Source organism: Balearica regulorum, chromosome 4 (genome assembly GCF_011004875.1).
Source record: "Balearica regulorum gibbericeps isolate bBalReg1 chromosome 4, bBalReg1.pri, whole genome shotgun sequence".
NCBI lineage: Eukaryota > Metazoa > Chordata > Aves > Gruiformes > Gruidae > Balearica > Balearica regulorum.
This window is the reverse complement of record NC_046187.1, coordinates 5335878-5360362: the sequence shown is the minus strand read 5'-3', so window position 1 is coordinate 5360362 and position 24485 is coordinate 5335878. Positions and strand designations below refer to the sequence as shown.

The following is a 24485-nucleotide window of genomic DNA, read 5'->3' as shown; positions in this document are numbered from 1 at the left end:
GTGATGTTCCAGAGATGGCACCAGTCCCTAAAATGCAGAGGGGAAATAGAAGCATGGAAACCTACCATGTCCTACAGTCTAATATTAAAGTATCTTTCTGCTGCTCTGTTAACACCTGATTTCACGGGGTTTTCTTTCCCTCTCGCTCTCTGCCTGTCTCACATTGTGAGCATTCTGTGTATATGTGAGTGTTCATTATAATGCACTTCCTGTTTGGCTTAACTATGCTTTTTCAGTAGGTATATATGCTTTCTCAAAAATGTAAGGCATCTCATACACACTGTCATGTCTGAAAGGGAGATCATGAATAATGGCAAAAATTTTAAACGGGAAAGTAATAAATATCAAAGACAGACACAAGCAGTCAAATTAATATCTGGGAAAAAAGTTACAATGTGTCTTGGAAATGCCCTTAATCCTCACTGTAGTTGTGAACCTAGTACTAAAGCACTTTGATGTTCTCTGCCCTCTGGTACTCAGTTTATGGCAGAGCGTTCAAAGGAGTAGAAAATATTATAAAAGCCACCAGGAAAAATAAAGCTACTGTTGCTACTGTCTGAATGTTATCCATCCAAACATCTGCCAGATGCCATCCAAACCTGTATTTATACTGCTATTCATTTGGGGTTAAATACAGAGGAGTCACTTTTAACTCCAGTAATACACATCCAAAACACAGTGATCTGTATCTAATTCTGCCAGGGTAAATAGCAGCTTATTAAAACACAGGAAGAGAGGAGTAATGATCGGTTCCTTTGAGAAACCTCCATGTCGATTTTGAAAAAGTATCTGTCTAAAGTTCAAGATCTTTACGGCTGCCAAAATAACAACAATCATCTCTTTGCTCTCCTTGGATGGATCATCTGGTTTGTTGATGATCCATGTCACAAGTACAGAACTATCCAATCTGACCTCTGCAAACCAAAATGAGTTTGGAGTGGCACAGGTATGTGTCTGGGGGTCCTGGGACTTCATTTCTCATAACAGATCAAGTCTGGCTAGATGAGGCACAAATTCAGGTGCAGCACTGCATCAGCATGATTATGTAGCTTCTGAGACTGAGCTGGCATTCCACACCCAGGCAGCATGGTTTCAGACCTATTAAGTCCTCTCAGAATTCATTGTACCAGGATTTACTATAACTCAAAAAACACCTCAGGTCCAGAAAGAGGCATGTATTCTGTTTCTTTGTTTGCTAAGTTGCCTTTTTATTTTACTATCTAGCTTAATGAAGTGTTGCTTGTAACTTAACTGTATACTCATCCTAATGTGACCAAAATTAAAATTTCACTTCCTATAATAGCTTCAGCCTTTTAAAAAAGAAAAAAACTAAGTTAAATGCCAAAGACTTTGCATTATTTATACTGAAGAGATACCTTTCTATGTGGAAAGAGGGAGGGAGATGTATAATCACCCATCTTCCAGCACTTCCCACACTGTAAAAAGCTCTTTGATCCTCATGTGTCCAAATATCCTGTAGACTTTGCAACCAGTCCACCTATTTTAAGCATTTATTTGGGGATGGAGTTAATTTCTTTTTAAGATTGCCTCTCCGCATTGATTACACAGAGGGCCAAGAGAGTAACTTGAGCCTCAACAGAGTCCCAACTGAGATAACTATCCATACTTCTGCACATTGAAAAGAGGAAGTTCCTAACAGAAGGTGATGTTAGAAAATCTGATTAATGGCTCTTACTGTTTTGTCGATCATATTTTTTTAAAACTACAGGCTTCAAAATACTACAGAACTGCTGACACCAGTTCAGTGCTTGTTGAATTCATGACCAACTGTGTTTTGTGGTCTGGTACATTTCTGTGAGGTGAAATCCTTGCCATGCTGACATAAGTGGTAAATTAGTAAAGCTCCCATTGACTTAGCTGGGATCAGGATTTTGCTCCATGTGGTCAAAGGATTTTTGTTGCTTTGTTGTTCTGTTCTTGGTGTTTCTTTGAACTGCAATTTTTTCTCGGGACATTCTTATTCAGTAGGTAAATTTATTCATTTCTACACTGATCTTTTATTTTACTGCCACATGGAAAATCTCATGGAGTTTTACACTGCCAGAGGAAGTACAGAATGGTGGAGAACTCCACAGAAATAGTGGAGAAAATAATTTTGAACTTTCACATAAGATGTGAAATTATGTGAATCCATAGTGGGGAATTTCTTGGAAACTAGAAAGGTTATCTGTTTGTTTCTTGTCTTTTAAAAAAAAAATAACATGTGAGACTATTCTTTTATGCATGCAAGTAAGTCATCAGAGAGCTTCAATTTAAGTTCTGTGTTCCAATATACAAACTATTTTATAGGCAAGAGATTTGCATTTAACTATAAATATTAACTGTCTTGAACGGACCTGAAAATCAGAGTAGCTGATGAGCACCTGATCAAAAATGTGATGTACTCTTTATGCTTATAAGCTTTTCTATTAGAAAAAAATATTAGATATACCATAGTTGAACATATACTGACTTTATGTTGGTTCTTGTTTTCCAAAAATTACTGATTTCCTGAGATTAACCTAAAGAGCATCCATTTGTAACAGGAAGTGAGTGATTAAAACTAAGTTGGCTTAGAAAGTTGTTAGTAATATTGAAAAGTGGCAATTCTTTTATAACTGCCATAGTCCCGTGAGGTTGTCCATGCTCAGAAAAGATCCCAATCTATCAATTATTCTGATTCTGAGTGCTGTAAAGCTTCTTATTTTCCATTTTTGCCTTGGGCAAATTCTGCTGTCTGCAGCCTGCTTAAAATTATTGTTTAGAACGTACAAAATTATTTTTCCAGCAATTAGCATATCTTTCCTTAGGTTTCTTTATTTACAGGGAAAAAATAAGTCATGAACCTCTGCGCTACTTGGATAAAATTATCCTCAGTTTTGATTTATTTTAAAGATGAAAATAGATCTAGATATTATTAAGAGCCAGGGGTTTATCAAGACCTTCTTTTCTATATGTGTGTCATGTTGTAACTTTCCAGCTGTGTTTGGACTGTACCACAGCACAATATGTTCTCCCAGTTCTCTGTTAACATCTATTAATTAACTATTACCTTTCTTTCTCCAGATAAAAAAGACAACGTAGGTGTCTTTTTTAAACACTCCTGAGGTCATTTTGTTTTGAATATAAAATACTCAAGTCCTTTTTGTAGGATTGAAAATGTGTGAACAAATGCCAAACATTTTACAGCATAGTGAGTGCTGTTTCCGACTCAGCAGCAGCAGAAGACTTTTTTTTTTTAATGAAATCTGATAATATATCCAGTGAGCAATGTAAAAGCACTGATGTTCAATTTGAGGAAAACTGGATACTGTCCTGGAAACATTCGCCTTTCTGGACTTAAAATTACTCATTATACCAAAGATTCATTCCACCAGACTCACGTTCAGTAATTGAGCAGTCTGCCATACTGTAGTAATTTTAAATGCTCTTAAATGTTGATGAATGCACCAGAAAATCTAGGGCATTTCAAGAAACCTAAAGTATGTTCTCTGGAGGGTAAAACATCATACAAACCCAATGACTGTTTGACTGCGTAGTGAGATTTTTAATCTGTTGCAAATTACTGAAGTCGAGGGAGTTACGTTACACTGTGAATCTGGCTTATGCTTTTTTTCTTTACTATGTATTTAAGAACTTAGCAAATAAGAATGAAAATGTAACCATGAAAAGAGATGATGCTGAGTTTCTTACAACCTTGTAAACCCCTTTGTAGAGTAAAGATATTACAATGCTGTTGTCAAACTTCATCAGTTCCCAGTTTTACATGCATCAATCATTTTTCTTGTATCAGGGGCAACATCCTGCTTGCTTTACAAATGCAAGAACTGCTTTGTGATTCGTTTCACGTAAATAGTGAAAATTTGATCTGGCTTTTCACAGACAGAATGTTCGTGCTGTCCTTATTTCCTTAAGAGCTATTCGCCCAAATAGCCTGAATAGTGTAAAGACAGGGTTCACAATTTATTCTCAATATTTATTCCTTCTTTAACTAGTATGTTTCAATTAAGAATAAACAACAAGAGAATACAGCAATGCAGCCTTTATGAACAAACCTACAGGAAGTAAACAGGTTTAAATGCATGTAAAGTAGACAAGTAATTATAGTAAGCAGATGTTAGTTGCAGGTTTTTTATGGTAGGGATAAAAATGTTCAAACAATAAAAACTGCTCTGACCATGTTATTTTACCTGGGTAGATTGTGCTTCACTGCATTTCCTTCCTCTGCTTAGTCACTGTGAAAATGAAATTCCACTGAATTTGAAAAGTTGGCATTTGACCTGATGTTGATTTAAGCTTCTAGAAGCTCACATCAGCACAAGGTCACTGACAGACAAAGTCAGTGAATCTAAAAATGGTGCAGAAAAAAGAGATTAGACTTTACTTGGGTTCAGATTATTTAAACAAACAGACAAGAATTTAGGGAAAACAAAATTGTGTTTCTCATCTGATGGGTCAAATCACTTTATTAAATGATACAATTTACATCTCTGGCATGCACTCAAGTAAAGCGTCCTTTGCAGTGAGCAAAAAGTCTTTAGAAGTGAAAAGCCTTTTATAAAGATAATACAGTCTTTTGCTACTAGGCAGAAATGCAATATGAATAGATACATGGTTGTGTTAAAGCAAACCAAAATGAATACAAATTATGAACAAGAGTTGTGAACATCATCTAAAATAACTAAAGAAACTAAATTTTCAGTTATATTGCGTATTCAAATACTCTGCATATTAACAGAGACACCTCTGAGAGTGAACACAAGAACAACATATTTAAAATATAAGAGACTTTTTTCCTCACATTTACTGAGCAGATCTGTGCATTCAGAAACAAATGTAAGAAATACTTGCATTAATATATTCAGAACTCATGCACAACAGTCACAACTACTTGATACAAAGGTGCTTTGCCAGTGGAGGAATGGTGTGAAGAACAGGAAGTGAAAAATGCCATGTGGTTCTTCATAAAGCTCTGTATGCATTAATATTTCATTTAGTAGTCTGGGCCCACTGCTTCCATTGAAATCAGTACATTGTCTCAATCTCGTTTTAGCCTTATTTGCTCTGTAAACAAGGCTATGTGATCTGTCTGCATGCCTCTGTGTATGTCTGTCCTCCCATTAATAACTTTGCAAATGTTTGTTTCATTTCTGTGTGGCAGTGGAATAGATCTCAAAGACAATCCATTGCCCACAGACTTTGTAAAAATATATGGCTGGCTGGAGGACAGATGCGCTTACCAGTGGTACTATTGAGAGAAGTGCTGCAGTGTGAACTCATTCCTTATTAGTAACGCGAGAATTCATATGGGAATGTTAAACACCCAGGTTGATCCATAAGATACAAAGCCACACAAAACTCAGCATCAGTAATTCTCATGTTCACGGAAGTGCTTAATTCCTTCTTGTGACTAGAAGAAGATAAGGCTGCACTTTGTTTTTCTTGGGAAATTGACAGAAAGTCAGTGATTCTGTCTGAAACTCTCTGATTCTACTTTCTTTCATGTTTGTTGCATTGCATTTGGGGAGGGGGAGTTAGAGCTTGATCAGTCAGTTGATTCTGAGAATTAAAATAATTTAATTGGGTAAAAATATGCCTTACTGCAAACTCTTTGATCTGGTTTCCTGTTTAACAGTGTAAAGGATGCAGTTCAAAACAGAAACCTGAACTTGACTTGGATACAGGGAATCATTTTGTTCTGGTAATATGGACCACAGTTCAGCAAGGTATGTAAGCATTATGTGATTTTCAGAATGTAGACCTTCTGTGAAATACACATGCACTAGTATTTATTGAATAGTTAAGGCCTTGATGACTTCAAATTATAAATTTCACTGAATTTCACTTTGAATTATAATTTCACTGAAATTAAGTGAAAACTTGACATGTACTTCCAGAGAGAAAGGCCTGAATCTGAAGACAAGCCCTTAAGGATAATGGGACTACCATAGTCCCATTGGTTTCAGTGGGGATATTCCCAGTCATGATAAAAGGGGACATTATGGGACTCTGCAGAGAAAAATGGATTTTTGCCTGTGTGGCAGCAAAATTTACCTGATTATGTGCGTGTATGACTGAGGTGCAAAACTCACTTTCAGGCATAAGATAGCAGCCTTGTTAATGTAATTTTTCTAAATAATCTTTTCTTTGCAAATTCATATTTTGTGAAATAAATTTGTAAGGTGCTGTAGCAATATGATCCTAGTTTTAAAGGTTTACAACTCCTATGTCTTCATTTCCTGCTTGGTCAAAAGGATAGGTTGATTTCAGGGAGACTTCTGTTTGACTAGAGAATTACTGCCAACTGAAACTCATTAAGGGAATATTTTTCTTGTAATTATTTGCTCTTATGGGAAGTTCCAGCTCAACTGTACTTGGGTTTAATTTTCCTCTTTCCTTTATACCATTATATTTTATAATTGCTATCATGAAAATTATTTGTAGATGGCAATGTTTTGTGATATATTCTTTCTTACTGCATGTATGTTTTCATTCTTTCTATTCTAATCACTTTACAGTTGACAACCTTACTGAAACTAAGGATAGTTAACAGTGCTTCTGCAGTAATTTCAGTAGACTGTGCTTGAAGAATGCCCCACAAAATGAGGATGCAGAGCACTTATTAAAACTTGGGGTATTCATTTAATGCTTTAACATCATCTAAACTACCAAATAAGCTTGGAATACATGTATTTTTAGCCACATATTTCTATCGTTTAAATAAGCTGTAAATGCAAGATATGTGTCAGCAGCAAAAATTATTTACCATCTCTTCAGATCCATCAAGATAGTTTAATTGTAACCAACCGTCCAAATATTCATTACTTGTACTAGACTCATACCGTGTAACACATGTCATAAACCCTCTTTCACATACCAATTTCTATGTAGAACAGGTATTGTTCTTGATAAACAACTTAACTATGTCTTCCAAATCAAGAATACAAATCAAAAGCTTTCTAAACATTGAGCTACCTAGATACTAAGAATAACTGCCCAGCCACTCAGATTACCAAACACTGTAGCAGTAAATGCTCAGCAAGTAGTGCATTTCACAGAGAAATAAAGGCTGTTCAGCCCCAGATTTGTTTGATAGTTTATTACAAAAGTAACTTGCAATCCAGTTTAAATACAGTCTAAATACTTTCCTCATCCTTTTTATTGTTCAAGTATCATGGTACTGATCTCTCTTAACAACACCTTTTTTCCTGTTGTGTTCAGACCATTTGATTAATTAAAATATGTAAAACTTGATCAATACTGTCTTGAAATCCAATTGAAATGGATGACTGCGTAAGATTGCAGATATCTACATGTTACAGGGATTCAGGTACCATGACCACAGATGTATTTTAACTGTTGCCACAGTAAAAATATGCATTGATTTACTTCCTTAGCTCGTTTTAAAAATGCAGTAAAGAAAACATATGGCAAATAAGCCAGTGCTTCTAAGTATTCCACCTCCATTGGAACTTTCCCAAGTCTGGTTATATCTAGTATCTTGGAACTCCAACGTCAAACTTACCCAGAAAACCTACAAGATCCTGTAAAATACTTCTTGCCTTTAAAATGCCCTTATTTTACTTTTTTTATTTCACATTAACTTAACTTCAAGCACTTGTACTGTCTTCATCTGCATCTCTTCTAGATTTTTGTATTGAGCACATTGGTTGCCCCACTTTCATCCCACCCCTCACCCCAAGAAATGTGTATTTTTTCCTTTTCACGAACAGAACAATCTTAGCTTAGGCGTAAAACTGAGTCTATTCTAGAGGCTGCTAGCCCTGCAGTCATGTGAAAACTGTGCTCCATTCAATTTTGCCTCTTTTCTTTAGTTCAGAGATGGTCAGGCCGGCAAGAAACTTTCCTTCTCCAACTGAAATCTAAGGCTTGTAAAGCTGGAAGAAGGGAAAACATGCCAGGCCCTTCAGCTGCTCATGTTGGACGCCTCCATCCCCTTGGCTGTGGATTATAGTTTGAATCAGCTGTTGACAAGCAATAGTCAGACCTGGAATCCATGGACATTATATCAGGATCTGTTCTGGACCGTTGACTGCAGTAAGCATACTGCAGCTGAGAGCCAGCCTGCGTGGTGGCACTTGGGGCAGAGAGGGAGCTTTTAGGGGGTGATAGAACACCCGATTGCTTCCCTCCTAATAAGGCTACATTAGCACTTGGGGCTGGAGGCTCACAAGAAACTTTTTGTTTCCATTCATCTGGTGGCTCAGGAAGTGTTTTCCTGCGAGCAGCTGACACTACGTTAGCAGCAATGGATTCCTGCATATTTTGGGGCCCAAAAGCTTCATCCACTAGGCCAAGAGGGGATCTTGCTGCTGCTTCCCAGGGCGTCAGTCTCTTGCCAGGCCTGTCAGCTGCTGTCTCTGGCTTGCTGAAGTAATCAGGGGCAGGCTGAAATATAAGAGGAGAAGTAGGAGACATGGCTCGAGAAATGAATGAAGAAGGTCTCCCAGGAAGTGATAATGAGCGTCCACTGCTTCTTTCCTAGGAAAACAAAATACCAAGTACAGTTATTAAACAACAAAAAAGGGAGCCCCTTCACTTCTAAACTGGAACAACGGATCCTGAAAGCACATGACATCCTGGCAATCCATTTTTATGTCTGTGGGTACTTTTTAATACTTCAGTTTAGTGGAAAGGGAGAAGGTATTTAAAAGGAGGCAGAGAAAGAAATAGGAACAAAGAGCAAATTGAATTTCTGAGGAAAGTAAATAGACCAAAGACAGCCTTTTACTGAAAAAGTACAATTATGTTAGCAACTGTGCAGCTTTTCCACCACTTAGCTAGTGTGCCTCGTTCTGAAAAGACGTTCTTAATAATGAAAAAGGAAGTCATGTTGTGACAGTTCTGTGTGTGTTTACAGGATTTTTTCTTATGTGCAGGCACGGCCAAATTTATTTGATAACAGGCTCTGTCTAGGATATTTGTCTGAGAACATATCTTTGGCAATCTCCTTTTAAGAAAGGCATTTCTTACTCTAAAATGATTGGACTTATCCTAGTTTTCACTTTGCAGAGCACAAAAATGAACTAAAGACATTAATGCAATCATTCGGTTAATACCCTTACATGACGCTACTTAACCTGGCTTCTTTAAAAGGCAATGCCCTCAAAATTCTGGTACATTCTGACCCATTTATAGGAGCAATCCATTCATATTTGACAAATCCTAATCTTCTTAGTAATACAGCACTTAGAAACTCTGTTCATGAGAAGGTTCTGCTGCAACAGTCATTTGGCAGCGTACGAAACAGGTACAGTATTTTCCCCAGACGTGTTTGTGTTATACAGATAAATTACGTTGTTCTTACTGAGTAATCTCTTTACATGTGGTTCCTAAACACATTGATTTACACCCATTGATTCATATCCTGAGGTTTAAATGCATTTAACTCTGAAATCTAGTGTGAAATTCCAGGCTCCTTTGCCAGAGGCTTTACTAGAATTTCATTCAAACACTGACCTGTGTTACTTTTCCTAATTAGCTTCCAAAACTTAAAATACTGTGAGCATGATCTAGATACCAGCCAATAGGTATCTGATCATACAAGATATAGCTTAGCTAGCAGATTCACATAGAAATGTCATGTTTTATAGGCTTTTCTGTTGCAGGATCTTGACATGTTTAAGAAACTTGAAAGACCTCTGCTTTGCACAGGCTTTTAAGTTGTGTTTTAATATCAGCCTTGTACATAAGATGGAAACTGAAGAAGAGATTACTGATTTCATCATTTTCTGTCAGTTTCGTGGTGCTCAGTCTGAATCTCTTAAAAGTGTAGAGTGACACACAGAGGTTATGTAATGAGAGTTTTGACAAGTTTCACAACTAGTGCTTTGTAACAGAACTATCCTTTCACCTCTTAGCTATGACCAGCTATTCCTAGTTTGCAGTTCCAGAGAGGAAACTCCCCAACATTATTAATCCTAACCCCACATACTTATGGCAAATTATCATGAGGTTCTACGTCCATCCAGAAAAAAATACTTAATTTCAGGCAACTTCACTCAGTTAATTTTTAAGAATCCTTACTTAAACCTTGAGATGATCAAACATTAAAATGTGACTGATCAGATATCACATATAGACAGATCCCAGTTGAGTACTCTAAGATGGTAGAATATAAAAAGCAAGAATTATCCATTTGGAAGGTAAGTGAATAAAAGAAAATATAGAAGTTTTTTTTCCCATAGATGAAGTTACATACTGTCAAGAATGGATTAAAGTTTCTCTGTATCTTCACGCAATGGGAGGGATTTCTTTTTCTTACCTGGAAAATAAGAGTCCAGATAATGGATCATGCTTGGGGCCAATGAGTGGCAGACCCAGATAGGCCAGTCAGAATACTTCTCCTTCCTCTAATGTATTGCAATTTCTTTCTTGACTGTATCCACAGAAAAGAGCTTATTCAGCAAGCCTGGTTAGTACCTTTTGTTTAAATTATTGGCAAGAATAATTTTTTTTTAAGTGCAAAATCAAAATAGGAGTGCAAAATGAGATACAGTTTCTATTAGAAATGAATCTGATGACCTGAACCATGAAACTAAGAAGATAAAGTTGAACAGAGGGATGAAAAAGTTGGTCAAACAGTTTACCTAGTTAGTCTACCTCTGTTAACTGCTCTCAAGAGGGTTCTAGAACATTGTCTGTACTGAGTAGACAGAAATTTAATGGAGATTCCAGTTCCAAGGCCCGTGAGCAGAGGGAGATGAAACTGTTGAAATAAAATACCTGACATTTCAAGACAGTTAGATAAAGATACTGTTTAGTGTGTCATGTTTAGAGAAAAACTCCAGAGTTCATCAAGTTGCAGAAGTATCTTTTTGGCCTAACCATTAGTGATAAAGCAGGAGCTAATTTTCTCTGACAGAATTTAATCAGAGAATGAATGATAAGATATCAAGTGTATTTCATTATTTGTCTAACAAAATGGGCCATTCTGGTGTATTTTGAAGGTAGAGGTTTAACTTGTAAAAGTAGAAATAGTGTAGACAAAATTAAATGTTCACATTATAGCAAGTTTGTGGGTTTTGGTACAGGTGTTAGATCAGATTCAACAGAAAATCAAGGTCATTAATGGAAAGAAGATATTTTTCTATAAAGATGGAAACTATTCTACAGATAGCTTCGTTATCATATAAGGCAAAGAAAGGGAACTGGCAGAAGAGAGCTAAAATGACCTCATAGAAAAAACTTCTGTATGAATCAAACAATGTACTAGCACAGAGTTTTGATAACCAGATTTGTCGATGAATATTTTACTGGCTCGAGAATCTCCTTAGTCCTTAATTTGGAAGACCTCAATGAGCAAGTGTTTGTTCTTCAAATCATATCTATCCACAGCACTTCTAATGTCATGTAAATCATAAATTCAGCATGTAAGGGTTCTTGTAGAAAAAGCAGAATCTCAAATACTGATGAACTGGAGAATACTATTATATCTTTTGAATTGGTCCTTATAAAAAAAAAAATAAATAATGCAAAATACTTCAGATATCGAAGATTTTAGTCTCATAGGCAAATAAAAATCTTTTCTCCATTTTGGTATGAGATTCTGTTTGGTTTATTAGCTTTTGTGCAGCATGTGTCTGTATTTGGCTAGAATGTCATATGCAGTCAGCAAACTGGAACATCAGTAGTGCCTTGGGAATGAGCTTGGTTATACTAAAATTCCTTGTATTCATTTTTTGTTTTGTTTTTAACTTTAGTCAGGCTCTCAGGGATAAAATGACTAAGAATCCAAATAATTCATAATGTCTCATGAGTTGAAGAATGTTTCATTACGTAAGGATGGCTTTCCTTGGCTCTGAATAGGATTACCCAGTGATCACTGTATTAGATGAAAATGTCTGTGATAGATTTTTCCAATGGAATTCAATTTACAGACTCGCAGGTAACCTGCAGCAACTGTAACAATTTTACCTGGCCAGTGAGAGATTGTGCCAATTTATCTGGAAAAAATATTTCCTTAAAAGTTGATAGATATTCTCCTTGTATCTTGTTTGGAGACTAGATACATTGGGTACAGTGAACAGATGCAGTAACGTGTATCACTGAGGATGATCAATGATTACTTCCTTCTGCATGATTGTTGAACCCACATCCACATCTTGGCACCAAAGTTCCTGCCGCAAGATCAAACTTTCAAACTATTGTATTGTCAGCTGGATGATTCTCATCTGTAGCCAGTTCTTTAGCGTACTTGGTCCTGTTTTGCTATTCCCAGACCAGTCAAATTCTTCTCCTTTCCCACTTGGTAGCTTGTATTTAGATACAGTTCTGATGATAGGCTGTTTTTTAACTTTAAAATTCTAAAATGTGAAATTGCTTATTTATTTCCTCTAGATTTGGTAAATTAAGGATTAATCTCTCCTTCCATGAAGGATGGGCAGAACAGTATATGTTTTTAACTAGGAGTTATCTGTTGGGATTGTAAGTGAACAAAATCTGTGAGTGTTCCAGATGATTTACCTGGAAAAAGTTTACTTTGTCCATTCCCTAATGGTCTGAAGGAATTTGAGGAAAAAGTTAAGACAGAGCCCCACTTACTGATTTCCAGTTACAATGTTGTGTCTGGCTGTCTGACTTTTGATGAAGAGGAAGAGGCTGTTGATGGAAGGAGCTGGCTGAATTATCTACATTTCTTAACGAGAAAAAGTCATAACTATGCTGAAGGTGGGCAGAAAAGGGTTTGAAAACTCAGATTATCTAAGAAGGTCAAAATATTATTTGGTTAAAGTGAGCCTTAGTTACTTTGAATTACAGTCTTCCTAAAATAAATAGTAGTTGTCATCATCATCTACGTTCCCATAAGCTCAGAGAGAATGAAACAAAATTTTATATTACTTTTATTTTTAATAAATCTAGGGAAATTAAGTATCAGTTTTGACCTGAAACAATTCTGCTAAGTTTTGTAAAGTGGCTGCAGCTTGAAGCAGTTAAAACCCTTTGGATTCAGGTGAATACTTTTTTAATTTTCATATCTGTTTCACAGAAAAATATTTAATTTCTTTCATCATCCGTGGAAGAAATATAGTAAATGCATCAGTTATGTACAGTATGCCATAATGCCTCACTATTTACCTTGAGGAGGAATTTAGTCTCTAAGCCTACTGACTGCTAAGATTGTTATGGTAGTATCTGTTGTAATAGAAGCAATCCAGGAGCACCCAGCACAGCAGGCTTTTGTACATTGCATAGCGACATATTTTTGCAATAATTTGTTGAGTTAAAAATAGAATATTTCTATCTACCCCAACTTTATTCTGAAATTGAATAATCTTTGGCTTCACAATATATATTATCACATGTTTTTTCACACTCTGTGGTAAATAGGTTTGAAGCACTTGTAGAAAAGCATGATTTTGCTAAAATATGTGTATCTGAAATGCAGGAACTGAGAGATGGTCAATATTGCCATGTTTTCATGGCAGTTAATTTTTGTTATTGGTAATGGTGTTCCTATGCTGAAAGTCTAGGTCTGAACATTTCTAAATTCAAAGCAGACTTGTATTTGATATTGATATACTGATTTTTATCACTACTTTGGAGTTCAGCCCCTTCAAACTAACGAACACAAACTTCGGAATTAAGGCAACATTTAGTTACTGGAATTCATCATTCATTTACTGGACAGCAGCAGCCATAGTGATACTTTCTGTTATTGTCTCTTCCTATTTAATTATTTTGACAAACATGTACTAAAAAGACTGCACAAACCCCAGATCATGAGTGAGACAGTGGGAAATAGGAAATGCAAATAGAGACTAATTATTCTACTCTCTGTCTCCCTTAAGCTACAAGATCATAAAAATAGGTGTAGAGATTTTCCATTCTTCTTCCCAGAAATCGAGAGAAGGGAAAGAAGAGTGATATAGTACCAGAAATATTACATTATTACATATTGTATTACTGTAATCTTGTTGTAAAACATTCACTATAATACCACACCAGCATTTGAAGTATTGTGCTGCAAAACAAACCAGAACCCTGTACAGTGATTAAATTTGTTCTTTTCCATTACTTCATGTGAACATTTTCAGAGGGGAAGATCTTTTCTACAATAGTTATTGAAGGGAACGTGGATTCTTAGATGTCAAGAAGAGGAAAGGCAGTTCAGAGCTGTCCATTGCAATCATAGAATCCTAACAACAGCTGCTGACTGCTCGGGTGTCTGTGCAAACAGATTAAACTTCAGGTTTAGGTTAACATGGATTTTAAAAATGCAAATTATTTATAAACTGGTCAATAAAGCAAACATTTATTGTACCACAAACATCTTTGATATTTATAAGCTGTGTATTAATATAAACTAAAATGAATGTGATATTACTTCCAAAAGAAACTATTTCAGTTTATATGTAAATGAATGTAAACACAGTACTTAGAAAAGGTGGGTGCATGTATAGATCTGTTTAAGTTGAAGGAGAGTGAATGTCTACCTTTTATAGAATATCTAAATCAATAGTCCAGAAAAATTGGTTATTTGGACCTTACTGCTATTTCAGATTTCTTGATAGTTATGAAAAGCTGAAAGACAAAAAGCAATACTTAGTTTCATAAAATAGTGCATATTTTAAAGGCAAGAGTCAGAAAGATGTTTGTCATTTTACAGACCAAATGGGAATGCAAGTTAGGGAAATGATTTCACAGTAACTGTTTTTCTGTCTCAGGTGGCATGTCTCCTTAATAAGTGAAAACTGTTCATATGTTTATATGCTGAAATTACCTTTTCACCAGTTAAGGAGACGGATATTAAATTTTCAAAAAAAGTCAAGAGTTCTATTTTCGAAAGTAGGTTGGCCTCATAATAGTCCATGTCTTGTTGAAACTCTCTGTAACATAGAGTCCTATCTGATTAAGTCACTTCAAAAAAAATTACCTGGGGGGGGGTGTGTCTAAGTCATTAAGGCAGTTTTATTTTTATCTGTTCATTATAGTCCTGGTCCTTAATCCCATACGAAAGAATGTTCAAACCTGAGTTAACAGGCCTGGCTAATGTTTACCGGAAAAGGGGACAAAGGAGGAGGAAGTAGATAAAACAATTGTACTATCTCAAAAAATGTCTTTATAAAAAGCCCGGAGTGAGGCATTTCTCATTTTTCTTTCTATGGGCTTGTAATGGCTACTGCAATTAGAGACCAAACCACTGAGAAAATTGTAGGACAAAATAAGTAATACTTCATTTTTATGCCTTTTAATTCTTTCCATTTTTTTAAACATAAACCAAGCACTTCAGATTTTTAAACTGAATTGTTTATAGGAGAGAGACATATTGTTAATCTTACAGCTTTTGTCATCCCAAACCATTTACGATTTATACTTTATGTAATGAAAAAATAATTTCTCTCTGAAGTACTACCAGCTCTGGAGTAAATGCTACAGCTGTTTTATAATATGAATACCAAAAATTTTGAAATAAAATGGAAAAATCATATTTATTTGAAACTCTGGAAATAATTTATAGCAGGCTAAAATTGGAATGCAGCATTTTGGTTAATGGGGATACTAATGACTGGAGAGGCAGGTAATCTTACCTGTCTAACAATTAAAGCCTTGTCAGTGGCTAAGCCGAGAGTAGTAATAGGTTAGAATCACACAGTTCATGTCTGATCCTAACTTCCTCCAAGCTCTGTCGTCAGAACCTGCTTTCAGAAATTTATAGGGAATTTTAGGACTGGAACCTAATTTATTCTAAGTTTACATTGTTTATAACTGTGGTATTATTTCATGTGAGAATAATCTTGTTTTCATCATTATTATATGAACTCATGAAACAGTTACTGTCAACCATCTTACAGAAGCTTTGTGACAAATTCTACTCTTGACAATAAAGTCCTTTTTAGTTGTCAGGTAATGGTAGAAGAGAAAAGTAAGATATTAGAATTAGACCTTCACTACTGCAATTTGGCTATGTGAAAAAGAAATGAGTGCTGCCAACCTGTTGTAAATTAGTTACTCAGCTCAGTTTGCACCTGTGTAAATGAAAGCAAATCAGTGCTTTCCATTTACCTTTAATCTTTATCCATATATGATTACCAAAATACAGTACTGTTATGCCCATAAAAAGCAAATGGCTGAAACTTTTTAGGCCATAGGCATCTTAGCTTTCTTTGGAATAGACAGTTTATTTCTTGTAAGGAAGAATATTTGCTGCCACCTTCTGGACTTTTATATTACACAGCTTAGAGGAAGGTCATAAAAGATGAAGACTTGTGAATGAACATTTGAAAAACAAGTGGAAAGGTGGTCCTAGTTTCTGACCTTGTGATTCTGTATGAACAATGAAAGGGTTTTAAATTGATACAAAGTAAAGGTTAATGGTATTTTTTTCTAAAATCAAAGAAAATAAATATTAATTATATTGTAATACTTGAAGGTGGTGGCAGTTATGTTGCTGAACATATCCAAACTAAAAGATAAATTTTCCAGTGCTTTGTAAATTTCTTATCAAATCTTTCAAATTGAAATTTTCAGTCTTAGTTGTTTGTGTTTTTTTTTTAATTTACTTTATCCCAAATGATAATGAACCTATAGAGTTCACCCATTTCAGAGAGTGAGAGTAGGGAAAAATACGTCAATGACAAAAAAATTCTAGCATCCTTTTCCTTGAAAAGTGGTACCACTACATGCTTTAGAACTGGTTTGAGACTAATCTTTGCATCTGAACTGTCTCATATTTCCATGCAAACTTGCCTATGTATATTGAAGCTGAGAGCCTTATATAGGCTATATTGAGCCTTATATAGGCTCAATAGGAGCACTTGGCTTTTTATAGCTAGTTCCTGAGAACTCTATTAGCTGTGATAATATTACATTAGGCAGGAGGGATTTTATTCATTATTGCAGGTCAAAGGTGCTGCAGGCTGTGATGTCTTTGGACAGCACACAGAAGAACAAGACGACTGTCCTTGTGCTTTCTCTGCCTGTCTAAAGCACAGGCTACGTCTACTTCCACAGGCTGGAGAAGTCACTGGGGTGTTCCACAGCTCCTGCACTGGCTGCACAGCTGGGTTTTCATTCACCAAAAAGTAGTGCATGCAGGCGTATGGTGCATAGCCATGTCTTCCCACCGTCGAGTCTGGACCTGAGGCTGCACGCTCACTGATCAGGACCAAGATACACTGCAGAGCATGGCTGCCCCTTGACAGAGCCCAAGACCTCCTGTCTGGGCCCAGGCAGCCTCAAAGGGAAGAACTTCTGATGTGAGTACAGGAGGACAAGAAGCAGACTTTCAACAGGGTAGAAGAAACGGACATGGGGAGGACAGAGACGAGACTGGACGAAGCAAACCCAGGAGCTGGTAGTACTTGATATAGAAGGAAAATCTGTATTCAGCGCTGTGTTGGAGAGTGACGAGACTAGGACCTGATGGCCAAGGTTCCTGAGCTTGGATGAGAAGCTTAAGAAACAGAAAATTGACCTGTGTAGCTTACAATGAGGCTACGATGAGGAGTCCAGGAAAAGAATAAGATGAAGAAATGAGGCAAGCACGGTACATAGGGGGAAAAGAACCTGCGCCCACTACTGTATATTTTCCTCCAGAATTCCGGGGAAATTTCTTCCCCAGAGGGATGGAGTTTGTCCTTCCACAGTCTGTCTGCTGTCAGAAGACGGTGAAGCCCCATTGGAAACCTGTGTCATCCTCCTAGTGCTGACTTGGGAAGGATGTCAACATGCATTTGCTGCCAGTTCCTGTAGCAGCATGATGGCGGTTGTCTATGGTGGTTCAAGCCATGCTGGAGGAACCTGTTGGTTACAGTATGCTATCTGATAGTATTCCGGGATTTGGTTTGTTGTAATTAGAAAGCCCTTGGGTCTTAAACACACAGCTACCTTGAAGCAATGCTAGTGAAGTTGGAAGGTGAAGTATTCAAAAGCTATGAAATGCAAGCATCATTGCCCAGTGCATATGCATTTTGATTAAATTCCAGGACTTCTGCCCCATCCAGTGCTGTTTCAGGGCTTCATTTCGGAAATACTAGGAGTATATTGTGCAAAAGGTGCTTTCACTGGTTGGATTGTATAGCTGGTCACTGAGGATTCCTTTTCCCTTTCTGGGCTTCCACCTGGAGACCTGTGATCTGTTAATGCTCACAGAGTGATGTTAAGGATCACATACCTTGACACAGTAACTAGTTCATATGCTATTGGACTCTGAAGATGCTAGGTGTCTTGAACTGGACACCCAAGGCTACTGAGTGCCCTAATACCAGTGTCTCTTCATGCCTTATTTACTCATTTGTAGAATGCAATGAACTATGGCTTCTGACTGACTTGGATACTAGCAAAAAAATCTATGAGGAAATAATTCTGCATGAAAAGCACACCGAAGAGTGCTTATTAAGTAGGGAATGGTGCTAAGCACGGAACAGTGTCAAAACAAAACAGTGAAGAGCTATTCGTCAGGTGAGCAGTACCATTCTGTGCTGTGAATTGAGTCTGGAGTCCTACAGAATAAAATAGCAGATGGTGACATGATTACAGACGTTTTTGTCACACATGCTCAGAATGGTTGGATTAACATTAATTCCAAGTGCTTCATTTTGCAATCCAAACAGTAGTGTTTAACATTGTTTTTTTTCATAATTACGTATACATAGGGTCAGGTTCTTGCTTCAGCACTGGTCCCGTAGCAGTACCAAGTCTGTCAAGTTTCTCTACCAAAACACCTCTCTGAAAGTAATCCTAGGATGGGAAAAGTTTATCATTTTGTACATCTGAAATGCCCACAGCTGTGCAACAGAGTACAGTGCAAGTGCAGATTTACATCACCGTGAAAAGTTAAGTTGCTGCCTCTCATTTTGTGTAATCTTCTGAATTTTTAATGGAATGCCATCACAAATTTTTTTATTCTCGTTTGTCACACCTCTGCGCTTTCTGACATCAGCCAAACAAGCAGCAGGGAGGTATGTGGAAAGATTTTCTAAGAAACTTAGAGCCCAGTTTGGTTCATAAAAGGTATTCGGGTAGCGTGGCTAGGACTAGCAGAAATACCTGTGCATATCTAAAACTGTTTATTTAACTAAATAAAACTGCAGGCAGATTTTGAGGTTTTGTTGTCACCTGCTTAGGTTCCACTTTTAAGTTATAGGCCAAGACTATAGGAAGAAAACTAAGTGTACCTAGATGCCCGTGCTTTGCTTTTCTTCACAATATTAAAGTCATGTACCAACAACCACCTGCACAGTGAGACTATAAGAAGTGGCATTCTCACAGATCAAAGAAAAAATCAGTAGCAATTATTGACCTTTTTTTCAAGATGGATTTTTTTTTTTGCAAAAACTTTCTTTAAAAAATTGAAAATATTTGTCCATAGGTCATTACTGTATGGAAACTTGCTTCTAATACAAATGTACTGAATTCTTTGCTTTGCAGTCAGTTAAAGCTTGTACTGAAATTAGTGACTGTTGTGTTCCATGTCAGCCTGTGTAATCCTACATGTATTTCAGTGATTGGGAGTGTATTTTATTTCTGTAATGTTCCTCTTTTTCTTCTGTTTGCTGTGTATTTCTTAAATTAGTTAAAATCTAGTGTTTCAGATATAGATGGAAACATCAAGAGAAACACTCCCTCTGTTGAACAGTTTAGTCTTTACACCTGTTTAGAAATGACCCGGTTACTTTCATGGCAGTTTATCTTTCAATTACCTGGAATTATGAGGGGACTCTGTTTTAAAATGTCACTCTTAAAAGACATACAAAAGAATCAAGGATTCTTGTTTGAAAACCCTTCCTATTGTTACATTGATTACACAGGAAGCCTTCATCCTTCATCAAGCAGTCAATCTCTAAGCATGATTCATTGCTATTTTTCTCATAGCTGAGTTTCCTCAGCCTAAAGGAATGTGCAGTTAATATAACATACCACCACGTAAGTTTGTGCAGGTTTCACATGCACTGAAATTAAAAACAGTTTGTCAAGATCATCACAAACAGAATAGATTTTTTTTCCTTTGAAAACTGCAGAGGATAACAGGAGACTTGATTCACATGCTATATAAAGAAAAAGTCTTTGCCTGCCTTACTCAAGGAAGCAAATGTTAAAACCATGGAAATATCATCATCTGGTTAGTCTTAGCTTGTAAAGGAAGAATTCAGGTCTGCTTCTGTGGAGGTCCTTCCAACATAGTATTTCACCAACCTTCAGGTTTTTCCTACTTTTTACATAATTTGATTAAAAACCTAAAGTGCTTCCTGTAGTAAGCAACCAGCTTGAAAAGCACTTGTCAAACATAGCTCTTGAGTGATTCCAACTCCTCCCTTATGTAATCACATGAAAAGGTAATGTTTACTATAAAGTAAGAACAGTCGTTGTCATGGGTACTATGAAGTTGTGATGGTGGCACCAAGTGTGCTAGGAAATAACCAGGCTTACATATTTTCTCAAGAAATCCACCAGCAGGGAGTTATACAGAGCTTCTGAATCCACAGGTTTTTGAAGATCTTGTCAAATTTCTTCTTTGTATAACATTTCTATTTCAAGCTGAGTAGACTTATTATAAAATAACATTATGCCAAGCTGTGTAATTAAGATTTGCGCTTGCATGCCGAAGCGCCAAAGCAATCAGTGGAATCCTGGGTATTTGACTTCAGGCAAAGAAAGTTGTATCCTGTTTTGTTAAAAAGGCAAGACTGGAAGAGTGGATCTTTTTAGAACCAATCTTTTTTTATTCTTAAAGCTACGGAATCTGGAAAAGGATCCTGGAAAAAGAGAGGAGAAAGATTTTGCAAATTGTTAGTTGCAAAGAGTGCTGTCATTTCACTGGTATTTCCCTACCTCATAGTGTACAGAGGATTCCCCACAGAGATGCTGGAGCAGCAGAGCGTGATGGTAAGGCCGGTCCTTTGTTGAGGTGGTGTCCTGGATACTTGATAAACAGTGCTCCTCCCAGATCACATCGTCTGGTGTCAAGTTCTCTTTATAATTGCTTATCATCTTTTATCAGAGCTCACCTTAGCACTTTCGAAAACTCTCATGTATAGGAGCTATCTAGGATAATATATTTGTAGATTTGTTGTCTCTCAGAGCAACAGTCTGTTGATATGGCCTGCTGGTTTTTAAAGCTCACTTGTTTTTTCAGTTCTTTCACAATATCTTTTTGTAAGTAGTATAGGAAAAAAATCATGCCCAATGATGTGAGCACTCTGTCATCCAAGAATAATCTAGAAAGTTTCAACAAAAGGCTATAAATAGTCAGCCATGTCTGTGCAGAAGAATTAAACCCTTCTTAATGATTGTTTTCTTCTCTTGTAAATTCAGTATTGCATGATCCTCTGGTAGGTATTTTATCCTGTGCAATTTCTGCTTTTTTCCAGGAGTTTTCTCCCCCCCTGCTTGGCTCCCTCTAATCCTAGTAGTTCTCTCAAAATTGCTGCTCTGCCACTCATTTTCCTATCTGAACCACACGCCAGCCCCTCACTTCCTAGTTTTTGGAGCTTGCTGATACCTCAATTGCATCTTGGTAGCCTTATTCTATTACATTAAAATAATTCTAATAGCTTTTTCAGAAAATCATTTACAAAAGCTCACTGCTCTTTCAAAGTGCAACTTCGGATGGCCCTCTCTGTGCAAACCGTTCATTTTCTTGACATTTCAGCTATGTTTGACATCATCGATAGCTTTCAGTTTGGACCCATGACAATGAACAGCTCAAATTCCCTCTAAATATCTTCTTCACAGGAGATAACATTTTGGTTAAAACTGTTACTTGAATTAGGCTAGTTTTCTGAAATATTAAGAATTACAGACTTACCTGATTTGTAAAAAGAGTCTTGAAGCCAGGATGGATCCAAGCACTGTGCATGTAGAATGATGTGTATATATGAAATTGAATTCAGAGTTGGACTTCGAATGGGATTTTCAAAACATCTTAGCTAAGAGGACTAGTGTCTCTGGGGCTTTTGCTTTTAATTCTTACTGGTACTTTAAAAAATCATTCTGTCATTGTTATAGGCCATATGAAATACTTATATGTGAATAAAGCAAAAAATCCAAATGTGATCAAAATCCTAATTTTCAGCATAGATGCACTTCCTTTTCTTTTGGACAAAGTAAAGAGAAGATAGGCTAAAAGCTGTATTTTATATTGCTATCACAGAAGCTGACTCTCTGCTGCTTGCTGTAAACATGCGTATGATTTAGTTGACTTCCTAAGTGAACTTATGGGTTGTGCTGAAAATGAAAGAAATAGCAAAATTATTTTAAAGATGACAGTTATGCATTTCTGTCTTTCAGGTGAATTTAATTATAGACAGATGGTTCAGGAAACTGAAATGTTCTGTTTCAGTCCACAGCTCTCCTCTAGCTCCTATTAAATTGACTTGTGTCTTTCTGGAGAGCTGGTTTCCTTTGCATGAGAATACATCCCAGCTTTACTTCTTGTTTCTTCTGCTGCTATTTGGAATAATAATGCTTATTATTTCTTATTTGGAAAGTGGTATGCCATATAGGCATATATATGCTAGAAGTTAGATTTCAGTAATCCCTGTATGTCATGCAGGATACTCAGTATCTGGTGATGAATTCCAAAAGTTACAACCTGAGCCTGAGACGAACTGGTGGCCATGCAGTGTAAGCTGCTGTATCTTGTTAGTAACCACATGCACCAACATCAACACTTGTGGTGGAAGTACAAAGCTGCTAAAAATCTCCTCATTAAGGAAATATTCTTGGGCTGGTAGGGTGAACAAGTACAGAATTGTGATTACAATTTACAGATGCATTTTACGGGAGGAAAGTGTAAGTAAAAACATGTAAGGCAGTATCAGGCTGATTGGATTCTATGAATCTCTGTAGCAGCACTACTTGTCTTTGGTAGGGTATCTTTATTCCAAGTAGATACTAGTATCTTTTTCTACCTAAAATAGTATATGTGACTTCAGATAAAACTTTTACTAGAAGGAAGGAAGAAGAGAGGAAAGGGAAGGAGAAAGGGAAAAGAAAGGGAAGGGGTGGGGGAGGGGAGGGAAGGGAAGGAAAGGAAGGAAATTTCATATTAACAGGATAACATAGAAAATAGATTTCCCCTAAAATGTACTGTCAGTCTGTACATAATGAGTGAAACAAAAAAATAGCAACCAAACCAAAGGAAAAAAAAAAAAAACCCCAAACAGGCAGAGAGGAAAGGGACAAGTTTAATGATAGAAGAAAAATACAGATACTGACAGTGGAAAACAGATAGAAGGGAGATCTCCAAAGGCTTAAAATATTGCTACTTCCTTTTTCCAGGTAAATGCAGTGTAATTCTTGCTTGAGTTTTCCAAACTTTTCTTTTTCTTGAATATTCCCCATCATTCTGCTGAATTTTAAGAGGGAGATTGATTACTTGGTCATTTTCTTCTAATGCTGTCAGTATGCCAATCCAAAATTAAAAGGGGAGAGTAGGAATTTGGAGGTCCAAAATTCAAAGGAGCAATTTTTATTGGCTTGATTAGACTTTGATTCCAGTCTGCTTTCTGTGTGTACAACCAAATGCACTCTTCTCAAGTTTGCTTGCAGTTTGAGTTACCATCATGGGACCAAACTAAGGAGATTTTATTCGTACTGGGGAATGTTTTCTTCATCAAGATAGATAGTTCTACTAAACCCCCTATGATATAGAAGATCCATAATCTGGTCTGTAGCTAGCTGGATGGTAGTTTATACAAATATATCAACAGATTCTGCCATCTTTATTCACGGAGTGATGCTTTAATCTTTAGCTTCACACTTGGGATGGATTTTGATGCTCTTAGTTGTGTGAAACATCACCTTATTTCAGACCTAGTACCACTGATGATAACAGGACTGCTTACTGAAAAACATGCTAAACTGTTCAAATATAGCGCCTTGATTTCAGCAAGACTCTGTATTCACTGCAATATTATTCAGTAGGTTTCAAGACCACAGACTCTTAAGAGTTTTCTACAGTAGCAGTATTTCAATACTTAGTCCCTAATATGACAAGTAAAAGGTGAAAGTATAAGACCAGAGTAAAAAGATTTAAAGTGGGAAGAAGCACAGTAAAGCCCCAAGTGAAAATAATAAAATGTGTACAAGAGACCAATAGGAAAACATGGTCATGTTTATGATCTACTGTCAAGTGCTAATTTCTGTGGCATATACTACTCTGGTTGCTAGAATCAATACTCTTGAATATATGTATCCCTTCAGTTCTCAATCACTGCTTTTACAAGAAACTATTGCATTACACTGCGGCTGCAAAACCCAACTCACCTGTCTGTTCAATAATTTTGATTTACTGGCTTCTATCTTACTTCATGAATTCAAGGCAAACTTGAGCTAAAAGTATGTCTGCACTTGGGATGTCAAATTTCCCCAAAATGGGAAATCTTTAACAATTTTCCAGCTGTCTTTCCACCTCTTATAGTATTCAGAACACTCCAGCATCTCTTATAGGACGTTCTCTGTGAAATCACAGAGGCAATTCGTGATTTTGGATCACAGCTGATCCACATAGCTTACAAACT

General features: G+C 36.6%; 1 protein-coding gene across 4 annotated transcripts in view; it reads right to left on the bottom strand.

The window, feature by feature from the left end:
* Positions 1–5679: 5679 nt before the first annotated feature.
* The window catches only part of SYNPO2 (synaptopodin 2), a 92965-nt gene continuing 74159 nt past the window's right edge, over positions 5680–24485 (bottom strand). For 2 of the 4 annotated variants that reach the window (XM_010306401.2, XM_075751020.1), the window contains one exon: positions 5680–8502. In XM_010306401.2, the coding sequence (XP_010304703.2) occupies positions 7936–8502 (567 nt within the window). In that variant the 3' untranslated portion in view covers positions 5680–7935. Of the gene's footprint in view, positions 8503–16544; positions 20718–20949; positions 22189–24485 lie in introns of those variants that run through there. The other 2 variants (XM_075751018.1, XM_075751019.1) reach the window with 2 other exon arrangements.